General features: G+C 46.4%; 1 protein-coding gene across 1 annotated transcript in view; it reads right to left on the reverse strand.

Moving 5' to 3' along the window:
* Positions 1-19,176, reverse strand: part of BBS9 (Bardet-Biedl syndrome 9) — an 83,281-nt gene that overhangs the window by 45,405 nt on the left and 18,700 nt on the right. The window contains exon 11 of the mRNA XM_075881195.1: positions 13,262-13,437. Within this exon, the coding sequence (XP_075737310.1) occupies positions 13,262-13,437 (176 nt within the window). The remainder of the gene's footprint in view (positions 1-13,261; positions 13,438-19,176) is intronic.

Below are 19,176 nucleotides of genomic sequence, written 5' to 3' on the forward strand. Positions count from 1 at the left end.
AATAGCATGACGACCCGTGTACAGTTGGGCCACACGACACTCGCTACGAGGTATACGTACATACACGCCCACGCATACACACGCACACAGAGAAGCCGATATACGTCGCAAGGACAGTGCCGGGAGTAATACGAAATGCGAGAGATGAAACTGATTTCTCTTCACGTTGTAGGCAACGGAAAAAAATTACGGTAAAAGACGGCACGTCACTACAGCGGAAGCCAACTCCATGGACTAACCATAACGTGACGCTTCACTGGGCTTCAACGGATGTCTTTGCGCCACAGGCTTTTTGTTCGAACTGCGAAGAGTTTTTTTTCGTAGGTTGGTTGAGCCAACCTTTTTAAGTCGGCACAAAACCTTTATTTCTGAAATCACTGCATCAATACATATTAAGGCTAAACGAGTTCTGTGAAAAGAACGCTGCACTTGCGCAGGAGCACAAAGTTCAGAGCGCTAGCAGTTCCGTGACGTGGCCGCCCCACAGCCTTTATAAAACGCATAGACCCAGGGTTTTACGCTACGCCCCAACAATTCAAAGTTGCTTTCAACGCTCTGAAAGGTAAAAGGTGTGAATAGTTGATGACTTGAGTTAGGCAATATAATTCGGACAGTTATTACTACCTTGTCGATATATTTGGCACAAAGTGAAGCATGCACGAAATTTATAATTCTCTAAAAACAACACGACGTATTTATTTGGTCGAGCTTTCTGTAAACACATCATTTGATTCCCCAGTATTAAGGCGCCTCGTCTAGCAGTGCTTTGAGTTCTGCGGCGCGCAGATGAAGGAGTCCATAGTATAGCGCCATACCCGGTAAACCCAAACGACGGGTTAAGAAGTCGCTCCGCTTCGAGAAGCATGCCCACAGGATTGTAGAGACAAAACGATGTGAAACGCTAGTGCTAGGTTAGCCTTCAGCATGAAAATAATGTCCACTTTGTCTCTTCTGCCACACGGAACGAAGGTCATGTTTTATCCAAAGCAAGGCAAGGCAGCTGGCGTTCAGCGTTCTTGAAGCTGTCAGGAAGAAGTGGGGTGCAGGTGCGAGCTAGGGGCTAAGAAAACAGGCGGCGTGGTTGGTCTATTGCTCTTTGCTTTTTCAACACCCACTGAAATGTGTGCACCGCATGATAACAAACATACGAACCAAGTGGCCCCGCCGAAGTTTTTGTATACAGGTCTAGTTCACTACAGCGTGTTTGTAGTATGCATACTCAGTCCGATGGCATTCAGGGTGCCCTTCGTGTCGCAAAATTTTATTGTTAATCAGACATTTCCCTTTGTTAAATTAAGCTCATCATTGTGCTTTCTCTTTTCACTTTTCAACGTATATACTTAATTTTTTTCGCTCCCTTATCAGTGTCCCCATTCAACGCCACAATCTTGATTTAGCGGAACAAAAAAAGAATAGCACCCTATCGCTTTGGATACCAGCTGGTGTGTACAGTTATACTATATATGAAAGTGCTTGTCAGTATCAATGAAACAGATTTGCCTCATTGGTTAGGTGCTTATTTATATTTGCCATCGTGCATACATACAGTGAGTGGCAAGCGTAATACGGCTGAGAAATTTATTCTCGCTATTAGAATGCTCGATAAGATTTGGGCCCGCCATTTCCTCGTTGTAGGAGCCCTCTACTCAGGATTCCGGGGCAACCATTCTTTTTTCCAGCATTTACATTTCCCCCTTCAGTTCGCTATGACCATCTGTAGCTGTACCTCGAGATGATAGCTAGTCCATGATACTCGCCGCCCTTCTCCCTGCACGTTATATATACATACACACACACACACACACACACACACACACACACTTACACATATATATATATATATATATATATATATATATATATATATATATATATATATATATATATATATATATATATATATATATATATATATATATATATATATATATATATATATATATATATATATATATATATATATGTCAGTCAGAACACCAGTTTATTCTGACCCTTCGTCTTCCTCCTCTTTCTTCCCCACATTCACTTGTGAAGCGTCACACGTTTCCCCCTCCCCCCGAGAGAGCGTCAACTTATTGGGACAATAGTAGCGACGCAGTTTGTTGACGTGCACAATATCAGTAGTTCTGCTTAACGGAGCTACACATCGGTCGATCTCATAGTTCACAGGAGAGACACTGCGAAGAATTGTGTAAGGTCCTTCCATGACTGAACTGAGCTTTCCTTTGTTCGGGTGCCAAGGTGTTTCGTAGAGGACCAATTCACCAGGTTGGAGATCTTGTGGTAGGAATTTTTTGTCGTAGAATATCTTGTTCTTCTCATGATAGGCAAGCGTGTTCTTGATTGCACTTTTCCTTGCTTCTTGCACACTCTCCATTGGTGCGTCTAAAATTGTGTCGTATGAAGGAATTCCATACATTAGGTACGATGGTGGATATCGTGTTACTTCATGTGGGGTTCTGTTGTATTCATCGACAACATCCGAAAGATGTTTGACCCAAGACTTCTGTGGCTGCTCATTCACTTTGCACTTTAGCCGGGTTACAATAGTCTGATTTGTACGTTCGTTCATGCCATTACATTGAGGGTGTTGGGAGGATGTGAACAATCGGTGGACACCATTGCGTTTTAGAAACTGCTTGAATTTTCCATCTGTGAAAGCTGGTCCACGATCAGATAGGAACTTCTTGGGTTTTCCTGCTGCAAAGATGGCGGTGATGCACGAAATGTATGCGTCACAAGTTTCGTTCTTGTGGGGAAACGCCCAGACATACCGCGTAGCGTGGTCGATCGCCAAGTGAATAAACTTCTTTGTCGAGCCATATCCTGAAAAGCCACCTATAGTGTCCATTGCTAAAAGATCGAAGGGTTGTTCTGCAGGTGGTAGTGACTCGAGAGATCCGAATCTCTTGGTTTTCGGCTTCTTGCAACGCTGACATATGTCACAGTGGCGGATGTAGGATGAAACGTCTGTGATGATTTCCGGCCAATAGTAGGATGATGACAACAAGCCCAGAGTTTTCTTTACTCCTACGTGTCCGAACTGACAGTGTGCTTTCTGCAGAAGGCCCAGTCGAAGCTTGAGAGGAACGTACACTTTGCGAATTCCCTTACGTGTCATGATAGTGACCCCGTTTTCTGTTGTGTACTTGCAGCGAGGGTGGTCATCCTGGTAAGTTTGAAGTTCTGGTAATGAAAGGAGTTGAACCATAGGGCTTCGCGAAAATGCGTCCGCCTCGATGTTTTCGCTGCCTTTTTGATGTCGAATGTTAACGTCATACATCGACAGCTTCAAAGACCATCGAAAGAGCCGGCCATGTGGGTTTTTTTATGTTTCTGAGCCATTGTAAAGCAGCATGATCGGTGACAACAGTGAATGGTCGTCCATGTAAGTAGCAGTGCCACTTGTCAACAGCGTCAATTATAGCGAGGCATTCGAGCTCTGTAATGGCATAATTTAATTCGTGCGCGAGTAGCTTACGCGAGTGATAGGCAACGGGGTGTTCTTTACCATCATGATCTCTTTGCTTCAGAACTGCACCTACGCCTACGTTAGATGCGTCGCAATAAAGAATGCATGGTTTCTCGCAAGAAAAAATTCGTAAAATGGGTTCTTTGGTCAGACAGTATTTCATGTTCTCAAAGGCTTGTTCACATGAGGAATCCCATTCCCATGGTGTGTCCTTCTTCAACAGCTTCGTAAGTGGGAAAACTATGTCACTGAAGTGCGGTATAAACTGGCGGTAAACGTTGGTGGTGCCTAAAAAACACTGAAGCTCTTTCAAGGATTTCGGTCTTGGGAATCGCAAAACAGCTTCTATGTTTCTTCGTATAGGCGACACTGTACCGTGCGACACTCTGTGACCCAGATATTCAATAGAATCTTGGGCAAAATGGCATTTCTTCAATTTAAATTTTATATTCTCCATTTTTAGGGCACGCAAGAGAGCTTGGAGGTGCTGTAAGTGCTCAGTAAATGTGTCGGAGAAGACTACGATATCATAAAAATAATTAACGACATTCTTTAAGTTATGTTTTCTGATAACTGATTTCACAGCTCTTTCGAATGTAGCAGGAGCATTTCTCAAACCGAAAGGCATAACAAGCCACTCATAATGGCCATTCGGCGTGACAAAAGCTGTTTTTGGGATGTCCTCTGGGTTCATTTTGACATGCCAATAGCCTGATGTGATATCCAATGTCGAAAAATATTTCGATTTTCCCAGGTAGTCTAGAACATCGTCTATACGCGGAATAGGTTGGTAGTCAGGCACAGTGACAGAGTTAAGCTTTCGATAATCAATGCATAAACGTGTGCGTCCTTCACCTTTTTTCTCTGCAAGAATGACTGGAGCCGCGTATGGGGAAAAAGATGGACGCACTACACCTTGCTTGAAAAGTAAGTCCACTTGCTTGACAATTTCCTCTTTGTCTGCCAGGGAGCATCGATACGGTGGTCTGTGGATAGGCACGTTGTTGCTGAGGGCAATGCAGTGTCGTTCCTCCGCGATACATCCGAAGTCCACCTGAGACTTTGAGAAAATGTCTTCGTAATTGTGAAGCACCTCTCTCAAAGCAGCTTGTTTCGATGGTGGAAGGTGCGTGACATCAACGGCTTGGAGAGGGGTTGTATCGGCGCTGAAGACACACTTTTGTGTTTGAAAGGAATTCTGCAAAGCTTTGTTGTCTTGAAACAAAGTCATTGTGTTTAAATCCAGTGATAGGTTGAAAAAGGAGGCGTTGTCCAGGCCTAGCAAGAATTCAGTCTTCATGCCTGGTAGAACGTGTGCTTGGACTGCCCGCTTTAACTTCCCTATTTCCAACTGTATGCGTACGCGGCCCAAAGTTTTTGTGGTTGAGGTGACTTGTTGGACACTAATGCATGAATCCTTGAGCAACTGCAGCTTGAGTTTTTTGAACACAACTTCATTGATACAGGTAATAGTCGCTCCTGTATCCAGAGTTGCGTTCACCATGTGTCCGTTCACAAGTGCACCAAAACGTATTAATGAGCCTTTGGGCCACCCTCTTTGTTTCCCTGGTTGTCAGTTAGAGCAGACACCATTTCACGACGAGGGCACTCATTGTGCCAGTGAAACTGATTCGGCAAACCAGCAGATGCACAATGTCGGCACTCATTGTGAGGGGTGCGCATCAATCTTGTAGGGAGCCATGGTCGCGTAGAATGAGGCTCTCGACGCATGAGCTGCCGTTTTGACGAGTGTTGGGAAGCATCTATGTGGACAGAGTCTTCCGCTTGAAGCGCAGCAGTAAGCCACTTGGCTGGGGTGGTGAGCGTCAATCCAGCGAGGCGCCTTTCGATCTCCTCAGGTACACCATCAGTCAATCCTGATACTATGTGAACGTCTTTTAAGTCTGCGAGGCGACCAAGGTGTGTCTTCTCTTCGTAGTAGTGCCTGATGCGCTGTTCTCTTTTGAGCCTGCAGTGTATGAATTGGCGGAAAGGCTCGCTAACAGGTGTAGAAAATCGTGATATCATGCTTGTTTTGATGCCTTCCCACGTATCTTCTGCGTCGAAAATCTCGGTGAGGTACCAGCGGAATGCCTCACCTTCCAGGTACTCGCTGATGCAGTCGATGCGATCTCGTTCGGACCAGCTGACGTTGCTCGCCTTCGTTTCGAAGAGGTGCAACCACTTGTCAACAGGGACGTCGTCTTCAGCTCCGGTGTATTTCGGCAGGCTGATCATCTTCTTTGGTGGGCTCATGATGTTGCTGCGGTAGATCCTGTCGACTTAGTGTAACGGATGAGACATGGCGTCAGTCAGAAAACCAGTTTATTCTGACCCTTCGTCTTCCTCCTCTTTCTTCCCCACATTCACTTGTGAAGCGTCACATATATATATATATATATATATATATATATATATATATATATATATATATATATATATATATATATATATATATATATATATATATATATATATATATATATGGCGCTGCCTGACAATCCCACGTTTAAATTTACATATAAACCCAAGAAAGTGGCTGGGGTATAGCCGCCATGATAGCTCAGTGGGTAGAACATTGAACACGTTATTCGAAGGTCGTAGGTTCGATTCCTGCTCACGGCAAGTTATTTTTTCACCCACTTTTCTTTCTTATTTACATTACATTGGTTCTAATAACTTCCCCTATACATTCCTTGGCATTATTGTCTGTTAGATCTCATATATATAGCGAGCGCAACAAGCGAATGACTCTTCATTCTCTTTAGATATATTCAACACCTGTACATCTTCATCATCTGTAAATATCATCACCAGTGTTGTGATTTAGCTCGAGCCTGGTTAAATAAACCGGTTCCTCAGAAGGGATGGACGGTGCTTTTCGTTCCCTCAAGTCCTCTCGCTCGTTCTCGCTGGAGCTCCGCTCGGGTCGTCACATAGAACCCCTAGCCATGGCGGCCCAAAAAAACCCTGGCCCATCCAACGTCGCCGTCCTACTGCAGCCACCGCCACCCGCTCCGCCCAACAACACTCGCCTGCGTGATCCACCTGTGTTTTCTGGTCTCCGAGGCGATGATGTCGAAAACTGGATCAAGAACTACGACCTCGTCAGCTATTTGAACAGGTGGGACAATCTACAGAAGTTGCGCAGCGTCCCATTTTACTTGTCCGACGTTGCGAAAACTTGGTTCTGGAACCACCACCCGGATCTTCCCGACTGGGACACTTTCGAGCAGCAAATTCGCCAGATATTTGGTGCCCCTGCAGTTCGCACTGAGGCAGCAAAGAAGAAACTCGCTGAACGCACGCAGCTGCCGGGCGAATCTTACACCTCTTATATTGAGGATGTCCTTGCACTGTGCAAGCGTGTGAACACCGGCATGTCTCAGAACGACCAAATACGCCACATTATTAAAGGCATTAACACCGTCGCCTTTAACGCCCTCGCCACGCAAAATCCTGCCACCACCCAGGACGTGATAACCATCTGTCAGCGACTTGACGAGCGTCAGTCTCTTCGCATTTGCTACGATGCCACCGACGTTCGTTTGCCTGCACCCCTCGACTTGCGTGCGCTTATTCGCGACATCGTTCGTGAAGAGCTTCACGGGCGCTGCTCTTCCTGTGCTGCGGAAGTTACTTTCCCTTCTGAAAAAGATAGCTTGCGAGACCTGATTAAACAAGAGATCGCCTCCGCATCGCGTGCAACGTGTTCCAACAGTCCCTGCGTGCGCCAGACGCGCACGTACGCCGAAGTTGCCGCGCTCTCTGCCGCACCCACCGTTTCTGTGCCTACAACAGCAGACCATACGCCTGTGGCTTCGTTATCACCGCCAGTGCGTGCACCACCTTACTACGCACCTCAGCGCCCACCTCAACCGATCTGTTACTACTGCGGCTATCGAGGACATATCGCTCGGTTTTGTCGAAGGCGCCAACAAGACGAGCAACGCGGCTACGCTCCCGAAGAACATAGAAGCTTCCGTCCGACCATGAACTACCTACGACCACTCTTCCGATCGTCCTATTACCGTTCACCGTCACCTACTCACCATACGGACATTCCTGGGAATTCCCGTACGTCTCGCCGCAAGTCGCCTTCGCCAGGTCGCCGTTCAGTGTCGCCTCTGCGGCCCGCCTCCCATTCCACAAACGCCTACGCGGAAAACTCCCCAATGCAGTTTTAGAAGGGGAAAATGCATCCATCGGACAGCTAACAATTCCTCCAGAGCGGCCATTGAATTTGACAGTAGTGTTTGTAGAAGGTGTACGCGTTGAGGCTCTTGTAGACACTGGCGCTGCCGTTTCGATTATTCGTGTGGATTTTTGTTCCCGCCTTCGAAAATTCACCACGCCTTATGGCGGCCCACCTCTCCGTGCGGCGACCAACGCTCTTATTCATCCACTTGCACAGTGTACCGTTCGTGTCTGCATCGAAGGCGTTCGTCATCACATCGTTTTCTCGGTATTTTGTGAGTGCACCCACGCTCTCATTATAGGGTGGGATTTCTTGTCTTCTGCGTCCGCTTTCATATCTTGTCATCAGCGCCTCCTGCATCTAAATGCCACTAACTCTTCTCCGCTTGAACACTATGAACGCATCCGCCTTGGCGCCACGTCAGATTATGTACTTCGGCCATACATCAAAGAAATTATTAGTGTTAATTGCATCGACATTGTTGATGGTGACGTACTAATTCTTCCTTACGGCCCTACCCTACGTAGGGGCATTGTGATCGCACCAGGGCTTATTCGCTTCTTCGATGGGTCTACCTACCTAACCGCCATAAATCAAACATCCGAGTGTGTACTGCTCCCCTGTGGCTCAACAGTATCTTGCGTGGTCGACAGTGAGCCTGTTGCGATTGTTACTCTTCCGAACAACAACCACAACGATGTCCCAAAGTCCAAATCGCTGCCATTCAATGTCTGTTCCACTCTGTGTCGGCAACCAGAAGCACTAACTTAACACCTGATCAAACTGAAGATTTGCTCGCCCTGTTGAATAGACACCGTTCTGTATTTGACGTGAACTCGCCCGCCCTCAGCATGAGTACCACCTCTACTCACAGCATCCAGACTGACGACTCTCGTATTGTACATCGGCGTCCATATCGCGTGTCTCAGGCAGAATGCAAGATCATCGAGGAAAAATTAAACGTCTCAGACATGCTACGACGCAACATCATACGTCCTTCATCGGGTCCCTGGTCATCCCCAGTTGTTCTCGTTCAAAAGAAAGATGGGACAGCGCGTTTCTGCGTCGATTACCGTGCGCTAAACAAAATAACGCGCAAGGATGTTTATTCTCTCCCTCGGATCGACGATGCGCTGGATTCATTACAGGGCACAGAGCATTTTTCTAGCCTCGACCTTAGGTCAGGCTACTGGCAGATACTAATGTCGGAGTCCTAAAAAGAGAAGACCGCCTTTTCAACGCCAGATGGGTTGTACGAGTTTAATGTGATGCTTTTTTGGACTCCGTAATGCGCCCGCCACCTTCGAACGCATGATAGACGGCGTATTGCGTGGTTTGAAGTGGAAAACGTGGCCCCGCCGCGGTGGTCTAGTGGCTAAGGTACTCGGCTGCTGACCCGCAGGTCGCGGGTTTGAATCCCGGCTGCGGTGGCTGCATTTCCGATGGAGGCGGAAATGTTGTAGGCCCGTGTGCTCAGATTTGGGTGCGCGTTAAAGAACCCCAGGTGGTCGAAATTTCCGAAGCCCTCCACTACGGCGTCTCTCATAATCCTATGGTGGCTTTGGGACGTTAAACCCCAAATATCAATTAATCATATCAATCGAAATGTAAAACGCGCCTGTGCTATCTCGATGACATAGTAGTGTTTTCATCCACGTTCTCGCAGCATCTACAACGTTTTGACGAAGTCCTCACATGCCTTGAAAAAGCTGGTCTACAGCTCAACACCAAGAAATGTACCTTTGCTAGCAAGACAATCAAGGTTCTCGGCCACCTCGTCAGCAAAGAAGGAATTCACCCGGACCCCGAGAAGCTTGCCGCCGTCGTCGATTTTCCTCGTCCACTACGTCAAAAGGACCTGCGCAGCTTTCTTGGTTTATCTTCTTACTTCCGGCGCTTCATACGTGGCTTCGCGGAACTTGCGTCTCCGCTCCATCAACTCCTCGCAAGCAACGTTCCCTTCATTTGATCCGAAGACTGCGAAAGCGCTTTCACGGCATTGAAGCAAGCCCTCACGTCGGATCCAGTACTGTGCCACTGCGATTCCACCACACCCACCATCTTTCACACCGACGCAAGTAGTCATGGTCTAGGTGCAGTACTCTTGCAGCGTGACAAAAACTCACGCGAACGCGTCGTTGCTTGTGCAAATCGCGCTTTTACCGCTCCAGAAAAGAACTACACTATCACCAAGCAGGAGTGCCTTGCTGTTGTTTGGGAAGTGCAAAGATTCCGACCATATCTTCACGGCCGTCATTTTACAGTCGTTACCGACCACAACGCCCTATGCTGGCTTTCATCGCTGAAAAACTTATTGGGTCGCTTCGGTCGCTGGGCGCTTCGCTTGCAGGAGTATAATTTCGATGTCGCCTACAGATCTGGGAAGAAGCATCAAGATGCTGATGCTCTGTCACGCTGTCCTTTGCCTAGCGGAAGCCACTCACCATCGATACTCCAAAACGACAGCACCTCTCCAATAGCAGCGCTAAGTTTATCACCTGCCACCCTATCAGTCCTGGTTTCACAACAACGTGTCGACTCATACTGCCGCACCATTGTTGACCACTTGACCGGCTCTACTACTCCTCCAAACGCCAGACTCCGTCGACAACTTTAACAACTTAAGCTTGTCGGTGGTGCTTTATACCACTACATTTCCCCCATCGATAGCAACAAGTGGGTACCCGTCATCCCACGTTGTCTGCAACGTGAAGTTCTGGAAGCCTTTCATGATGATCCAACCGCCGCTCATCTAGGCTATCACAGGACTTACGACAAAATACGAAGTCGTTGTTTTTTGGCCTGGCCTCTCTTCAGCCATCGCTAAGTACGTTGCCTCATGTGGCCATTGCCAACGGCGAAAACTACCGACAACTGCTCCGGCTGGCTTAATGCAACCTCTTCCTTACCAAGTGGTTCTAAGAGAGAAAGGAAAAGTGAGCCCCGTAACTGTCTGCTTCAGCGAGTGACACCTCAACTGTAGCTCCCAAGGAATGGGGTGAGGAGGGATTAAAAGGGTAGAAATAAAGGTGTAGAGAGAGAGAAAGAGGCGTGAGTATATAAGTCAGAGAGCGAAGACATATCGAGGGGATAGGAGAGATAGGAAAGATGGAAACACGTTCACAGGAGTCCGAGGACGGGGCACCACTTGCGAGAGCTCTTGTCGGCGTCAGGAGGTGGCGTAGGGCAAGTTCAGTCGGTCATAGCTACACTGTCGTCGGAGGTCGGCGTTAGGAGATGACGTAGGGCGAGTCCAATCGGCCAGAGCTACGCTGACGTCGGACATCGTGAGGGCACAACCGGTCGGCATGGAATCCAGCGAGCGATTCGTCCCGCCTCGCCTTTTGATGTCGTTGGAATCGACTTGTATGGTCCTCTTCCTAAATCATCCAATGGGAATCGCTGGATTGTCATGGCCGTCTACCGCCTTACGCGCTACGCAGAAACGACTTCTATACCATCTGGGACTGCCACTGAGGTCGCCGATTTCTTTCTTCGCCACATCTTTTTGCGTCATAGAGCTCCACGCATTCTCCTCAGTGATCGTGGCAAAGTCTTTCTCTCTTCCATTGTCGAGCAAGTTTTTCGTGCCTCGAACACTGTTCACAAGAACACTTCTAGCTACCACCCGCAGACCAATGGATTGACTGAGTTGTTTCATCAGACCCTATTGGACGTGATCTTCAAGTACATTCACCCCAACCACACGAACTGGGATGAAATTCTACCCTTCGTGACATTCGCCTATAATACGGCTGCTCAACGCACTACCGGCTTTTCTCCATTTTTTCTCGTCCATGGTCGCTCGCCGAGATTCGCTCTGGATGTCTCTTTTCTTTCGGCCCCTGCCCCCTCGACGGCTCCTTTCTCTGAATATTTTTATCTCGTCTCTCACACTGCCGTCACCGGCCTCTCTCAAGACACTCGAAAATCTCGCTACGACTCGTTTCACCGTGTTGTGAGTTTTTCCCCTGGTGACGAAGTTCTTCTATGGACTCCACTACGCGTCCCCGGCTTATGCGACAAATTCATCAGTCGCTTCATTGGGCTGTACACGGTGGTCGCACAGACATCTCCTGTCAATTACCGCGTTTCTCCTCTATGCGCTAATCCTGATCATCGTTGCCGAGGAACAGAGATAGTGCACGTATTTCGTTTAAAGCCTTATGCGCGACGCATTTCATAATGCTGTCAATCGACCAGGCGGCCACTTTCACCACGCGGGGGAATTAGTGTGAGCGCGACAAGCGAATGACTCCTCTTCATTCTCTTTAGATACCATCACCAACACCTGTACATCGTCATCATTTGTAAATATCATCACCACTGTCATTTAACTCGAACCTGGCTGAATAAATCAGTTCCTAACAATATATATATATATATATATATATATATATATATATATATATATATATATATATATATATATAGTGATAACTGTCTCTAGAATCCAACAAATAAGCAAATATGCTCATGAATGTTATACAACTTACAACTTTCTGACATTCATTCAATACAGTGGTCCAATCAAGGACTAAAATAGTAACCTTGTAGATACTATTTTTAAACATAACTCAAGTTGTCAAGGATTTCGCATGTGTCACCACAAAGCAGCTAGCTCTTAGTTTCTGCAGCGCAGCACATTGATTAGTCCACTTAATGCACTGAGTACCTCAAGCACGAGAGTGCTACATTTCATTGTCGCAGCTACTTGCTTAAAAAATGGGTAAAATGGTAAAACGCATTCGTCATAATTCTGATTAGGTCATTATTCGGAAACCTGGTGAGCTATAGATACCCCGCAGAAAGCTCTACTGGCCAAGAATCAACTTCAACGCTTACCGATTGGGTGCTGCTGAGTTATAGTGGATCTGCCCCCTCTCCCTTGATTTATGCCCTCGTTACCCAGTATAAACTTTTTGCGCACTACTAGGAAACAAAATCGATGAAGAAAGAACGATATGGGACAACACAAGCGTGTATCATGTATTGGATGTCCCAACAAGCATATTGCCACATTCCTTCCTAAGTTGTGTTACCAACCCGTTGCACTGTCAGTAATTCTCAGCGCAAACCGCGTCTTCAGTGTTCGATAAGCTTCATGGCTGTAGTAGACCGCTTTGTTAAGATTACGCCCACATCGCGAACAGGTTGTTCTGGAACATACGTGAGTGCTAGCGATAACGCTAGAATATTCGAGGGCACGTGAATAAATGCCGACGCGCTTCACCGCTCGTCAGTTGATCGATGGCCAACGCTCTGTTCACCGCTACCAGTGGCGCTGTATTGCAATAATCTGACTTTCAATTTACGAGCCACGAATTCGGCCCAGTCCACATTTTTCCACCTTGAGTTTTCATCTACATCCATCCTGCTACCTTCGTCAAGGTCACGACCCCGTGACCATACGTTGTCCTGAAGTACATCATCTAATATGAGGTGCTGGCAGCCACCAGCACAGCATCGCAGCAGTTTTCTGTAAACCCGCACAGGAGTGGGCAATCGTCATAACTCGCGCCCATCCCTCGTGACACCGCATGAGCACAATAATGGAATTTCTTCGAAACATGAAGAGAAGCGGTGCTCACACTGACTGCTGGACTTGATGGCATTTTCCAGCCTGTTGAGTTCCTGTTCCACTTCCCTGAGCGAATACTCGCGGCTCTCCGGCGCCACGGCCACACTCAAGCACGGGTCTGTCCCGAGGTAGCTGCAGCAGAGCTGCCCTTGCTCGGTGAGCGTCACTATTGCCCCTTGCAAGTTCCTGGGAGAGAGACAAGAATCGTCATCGCGTTAAGTTCACTTTAGTGCTCACTCACTGAACCAACAAAGAACAACGGGAAGAACCTCTCAAAGTACAAAGTACATCAGGGCGAACTTTGGTGGCGTCTAGCGTATCTATCTATCTATCTATCTATCTATCTATCTATCTATCTATCTATCTATCTCTCTATCTAACTATCTATCTATCTATCTATCTATCTATCTATCTACAAGTATTTGTATCGTTAATGGGCTTTATACCTAAATTGCTATGGCGTAAGATGATTGAATGACGGACATGACTGACTGGTCATATCATGAAAATTGCGACTAACTTGTCTTGAACGCTATGATTTACACGCCATAGCCGTGGCGCATCTGCGGCCGTTCCCTTCTCTTGATTTCACAAAAAAAATGGCATCATCAGACATTTCTGCATGATAAACATAAATGACAACTGGAAATTAGAAAAACATGACATTTCATGAACAACACGATTTGCATGTTATGCTCATGATGCACTGATGGCAGTTTCGTTAGTTTGATACACAACAAAATTGGTATTGCGTAACGTGACAGTATGAAGAACATATATGACAGGTGGTAACATGAAAAACATGACATGCATGTCATTTACAACGTGATTTGCGTGCCCGTTTCACTCAGTCTATTTACACCAAAATTGATTTTGCGTGAAGTGACTGAGTGCGAACATCAAGGAGAGGTCCTAAAACGTAAATCATGGCATCTTTGTTATGTACAGCATGATTTGCTCCTTGCTGGCGGCTTGCATAACACCGATTCTCAAAATGAGTGCGATCAGTCATTCTTTTTAATTTCTGTTTCAATAAAAATGTCACAGTTTTGCTGCAAGCGCAAAGCAATTAATGCGATAGAAACTAATTGGAATTTTATAAGAACTAACGCGCACTCTATTAGCAGGCGACTATAGAAGTAGTCGAAGAAAACAGTGGCGCTGCAACTGTAGACAAATTCCACTGGACTGACGTCACGAAAATGCGGTGGCGCTGTCTTGGTAGGCAAGAGACGCTCTGCCTATCGCAGTTTCTGCTGCCTTTTCAATGATGCATTTGGTGTACTCAGTCAAGCAACGAGGGGGAAAAAAACAGTATGCCGACGAGCTGCGTCGCGGTTGGATGTGAGTCGCGTCTCACAACTTAGTTTTGTTTGTTGGCGCACATCGCAGCTCTCAGCGCTTATGGCGGAAGTTACGTGTGGACGTCGCTATAACTTTACTCATAATGTCGACAAAGGCCTACCTGTTTTTACAAACATGGAATGGCTCTATAGACCAAAGCGACCGCCTTGTTGTTTATGGCTTCAACGTATACACTGTGCAATGGCAGCACAACACATACAAAGGTATGAACCACCAGTTCATTACTTCTAAACATACTGCACACGTGACCGCGAGCAACCACGCCCGGCAGCTCATAAGTATGTATTTCCTGCCGGGCCAGGTAAACCACTTCCGGTACCAATGTGTCTTTCGCAAACAGAAATGACCGATATGCTCTCTCTGCTTCAGCCCGAACTGTCATGAGCCCTCGCACACTTTAACTTGCAGATAGCCCAAAACGCATACGATGCGCTTAGCAGAGCTATCGTCATGTACTTCATACAGAACGCGACGCCGATAACAACAAAAATGTGGCTGAAGTGTCCATGTAATTGCACGGAAATGGAGTAAAAGCAAATTTATCATTCATATTCAATAAGGTAACCGGCAAGGGCTGTTACGAACTCATTCCACAAACTCACAAATCGTTCCACTGACACCCAAACCAGTCCACTCTCGGTTGAGTAGAATTTTGGTGACTCCAAATGAGCTAGGCTCAGTGGAATTTTGTGTCCGAGTTCCAGCTTGAGTCTAGTCGAAATCTAAGCAAACATGCAATTCGTAAGAGAGCCTCAGGAATTTCTGGTAATTTTGTCAACATAGCCTGACGAAGTCACGATCATTCCTGCTACTTATCCTTTTTTTCTGTTTTGTCTTCGGCCGGCAGGACGAAAACAAAGCGAGGTAGGCGCGCGCTGGTACACTTGGATTGGTTTTAATGCAACATTCGTTAGAAGTCCACACCTGCATACTGATAATCAATAAAGTTTTATTCCTTTGTGTTCAAAAGTGAAGTGCACTTCATCTTAGCTGCTGCACACAGCAATTTGCCGTTTGAAATAGGGCAAAGTGCCGTCTGGCTCCGAAAACGTGGCTCTTCTTGCGATGACGCCCAATGCTGCCAGAGCACGCTGTACTACTGTGTCGCCACCTGTAGCCGCCCACTGAAGTACTTTATGAGAAGATGAGATACAGAGCCTCAGAGACCAGCAACTTTAGTTGCCGCGCTGGTCGTGCGTGTACCAGGCTAACTTGTTAACTGTTCCCCATTGTGTCTATAGAAGCTCGATCGATCGATCGATCGATCGATATGCGGGGTTGAACGTCCCATAACCACCATATGATTATGAGAGACGCCGTAGTGAAGGGCTCCGGAAATTTCGACCACCTGGGGTACTTTAACGTGCACCCAAATCTGAGTACACGGGCCTACAAAATTTCCGCCTCCATAGGAAATGCAGCCGCCACAGCCGGGATTCAATCCCGAGACCTGCGGGTCAGCAGCCGAGTACCTTAGCCACTAGACCACCGCGGCGGGGCTGTCTATAGAAGCGTTTACGAATTTGTTTGGCTGCATGGCACACTCAGTGTTTGAGGATGTCTGATGCATTCTAGTTCTTGCATGACGAATGGAATTAAGGACCTTTTTCTTATAACGTAAATGCAGCACCCTGAAAATGTGCATTAATCTGCACTTCTGCACTTTGGCGCCTCTTTGAGTATTAAAATACCTGTACAAATGCAGAAGGCAAGCAGCATTTGTCGTTGAGCACCCCTTTTTCTTACATTTACATTACCCTCCTGGCTCATACTGGTGAGGGGTGGTCGTAGAGCTCACCTGATTATGTTCACGTTGTCCTTCCGGACATCCTCGTTCGTTTCGTCAAGTAAACTCAGGTTAGTGTGACAGCTAGGCGGGCGTATATATGCATGGAATGAACAGCTAATTGCTTTTTTTATTCCTTCTGCAAATAAAACAGTAAGCAAGCCGACGATCTGAGTCACTGTACTGCAATAGGAATAGTGCAAGCTCAGACGACGCAGGAGCAACTTGATTTATATCATTAATGCATAGTAATGTGTTGGATGTGTTTTGACCTTGCATACACTTTTAGTTTAAATCGTGTGATGTGGCTATTTTACTCAAAAAACGGCAGAAAGTTGCGCAATAAAAATTTAATTTATGCTTGCTGAGCACACCGTTCGATCATAGCGCCCTGCTGGTGGCATCATCGCAAAAGTGACCACCGCTCTCCCATTGGTTTGCTGTAAAAACGACATACTGCCCCATTTCAGTACACCATACAGGGGCATAGCCAGAAATGTTTTTCGGAGGGGAGGGGGGGGGGGTTCAATCATCATGTATGTTCGTGCGCGCGTTTGTATACGAAAGCAAAATTTTAAAATTTCGGGGGTGAGGTAGTTGCCCCCTCCCTCTTGACTATACTCCATCGTCTGCACAGTCACATCGCTGCGTCGCATCATGACCTTGCTAGACTGATGGTCGAAAATGTGCCTAATCTGTGTAATATTTTGTAATTAATCAATATGTAGGATTAATTACTATCATAGTCATTCAGTCATACAGTTTTATACAGCATTGTGAGCTTCAGTGAGTTCCTATAAATATTTTGTAAGGGCACGATTGCACGTCTACATGATCTTGCATCACCTTGATGAGAAGAGGTGAAATGCCGTTGTTAAGACATAGAGTAGATAAATCTTCGCGAGTTGGAAACATTCCTAAAGAACGCGCGACAAGCCATCCGGTACCGCTTCGCAAATCTGGCACATGGCCACATGCCATCACGTTCACGATGAAGAAACAGCGCAAAGTACAGAAGGGCGGAAGCGCATGCAAAAGAGCACTGATTAAGCGAAAGATGGACCAACGCGCTCGTCCCTCTTTCACTTTCTCAAGCCTTGCCTGCCTTTACTTCCGCCCTTCAGGGTGTCGTGCTGCTCGTTTTCATCGTGAACTTTAACCAACTCACCCACATCGCCATTCTTATTCTGGGCTGAAGTATGTCGTACTTCCGTTAGTTGCATCGGAACGCAATGAAACGAACAATAAATCTTTGAGACCGAAGTTGTATGCGTGTAACTCTGCAAACCTTCTCCGGTTACAATAGTAGGCTTTCGACATCTTTGTCACTCCAATGACAATTTAATAAATTAGCTCATTTATCCTAAATATAGAAAGTGTTCAACATTTTTTTTTATGTGGAACTGCTATCTGTAGCTCTGTGGACATACAAAGTAGTTATGGCTATGTTTCTCATAATGTAATACTAAATTATATTCAATGAGTTGGCCTGGTCGAGTGCGATGGAGGCGGAAATGTTGTAGGCCCGTGTACTCAGATTTGGGTGCACGTTAAAGAACCCCAGGTGGTCAAAATTTCCGTAGCCCTCCACTACGGCGTCTCTCATAATCGAATAGTGGTTTTGGGACGTTAAACCCCACAAATCAATCAATCAATCCTGGTCGAGTGTCCCCGCAGCTTACGTCTTCCACTAAGAGCAGAGTGATGACAGTCCGGCCGGTCAACGCTGTATACACACATCGCCGTCATGGCCCAGTGCCACTGGGCACCTACCGCTTTTTCATTAAATAACGAGAGGGGTGGCCCGACATGGCGCTCGGGTCTTGTCTCGAGTAGGGGCCCCTTTTTCCGCTATCTTCTTTAGTTCCCTTGATGAGAAGGGGCACGAGGTGACAGTCAATGATTTTTAAAAATCTGCCGCTTTGACTTCCAACCTTGTTTTCGGAAAAAAAAATGGCAGGCACTCTTTACGCTTCGTTCGTTGGTTTCACCGTAGCCGACGCAACGAGTCAAGACCACAGTGGCCAGGCGCATTTCTTCCTTTAACGACAACGTATGCATGCCTCTTTTGAATCAACGTGCACGCCTAGGTGGTGAAAGCCAGGCCGTGTTGAAAGCACTCTTCACGTGGCGTCGTAAAACAAGACCACGTGTTTTCCCGGTTAAAAGCGAACGAGGTCGCCGCACCTGCACCTGTCGGTTCGCGAGTGCGCCCATGTGGCTTTATTTTCAATCGTCACTTCGGCGGTTCCGCTTCGTAGAAACTTCATTTATGGCTCACCGGATTTTGTAGGCGCGAGTTTAACAAGGTGCCACCATGCTGGCACGCTTACACACAAACGTACCAAGCACGACCTTCTTTTTTATGATGTAAACACATTCAGCACTACCCACAGTAGCTAACTGAAAGTATACGTCGTCTCATATTGGCCAGATGCAAACCGAATATCAGGAAAAAAAAATTAAGGCTATTTAACCTAGGGGTGCCAAGCCTGATGGAACTGCTCAGCCTTCTTTGTTTGGGTGCGCTCATCTGGGAAGTGAAACAACTGCAGATGTGCGCTATGCATAAGTGGTCATCCTAAATATTAACAAGAGGGCAAAACCCACAGAAGGAAAAAAAAACAACCCTAACGTGTATATGCGTTTTGAACATGCATCCTATCTTGTTCCATAAAATAGTATACTGGGTGCATCTTATATATATATATATATATATATATATATATATATATATATATATATATATATATATATATATATATATATATATA

This window comes from Rhipicephalus microplus, chromosome X (assembly GCF_043290135.1).
Source record: "Rhipicephalus microplus isolate Deutch F79 chromosome X, USDA_Rmic, whole genome shotgun sequence".
NCBI classification, from domain to species: Eukaryota; Metazoa; Arthropoda; class Arachnida; order Ixodida; family Ixodidae; genus Rhipicephalus; species Rhipicephalus microplus.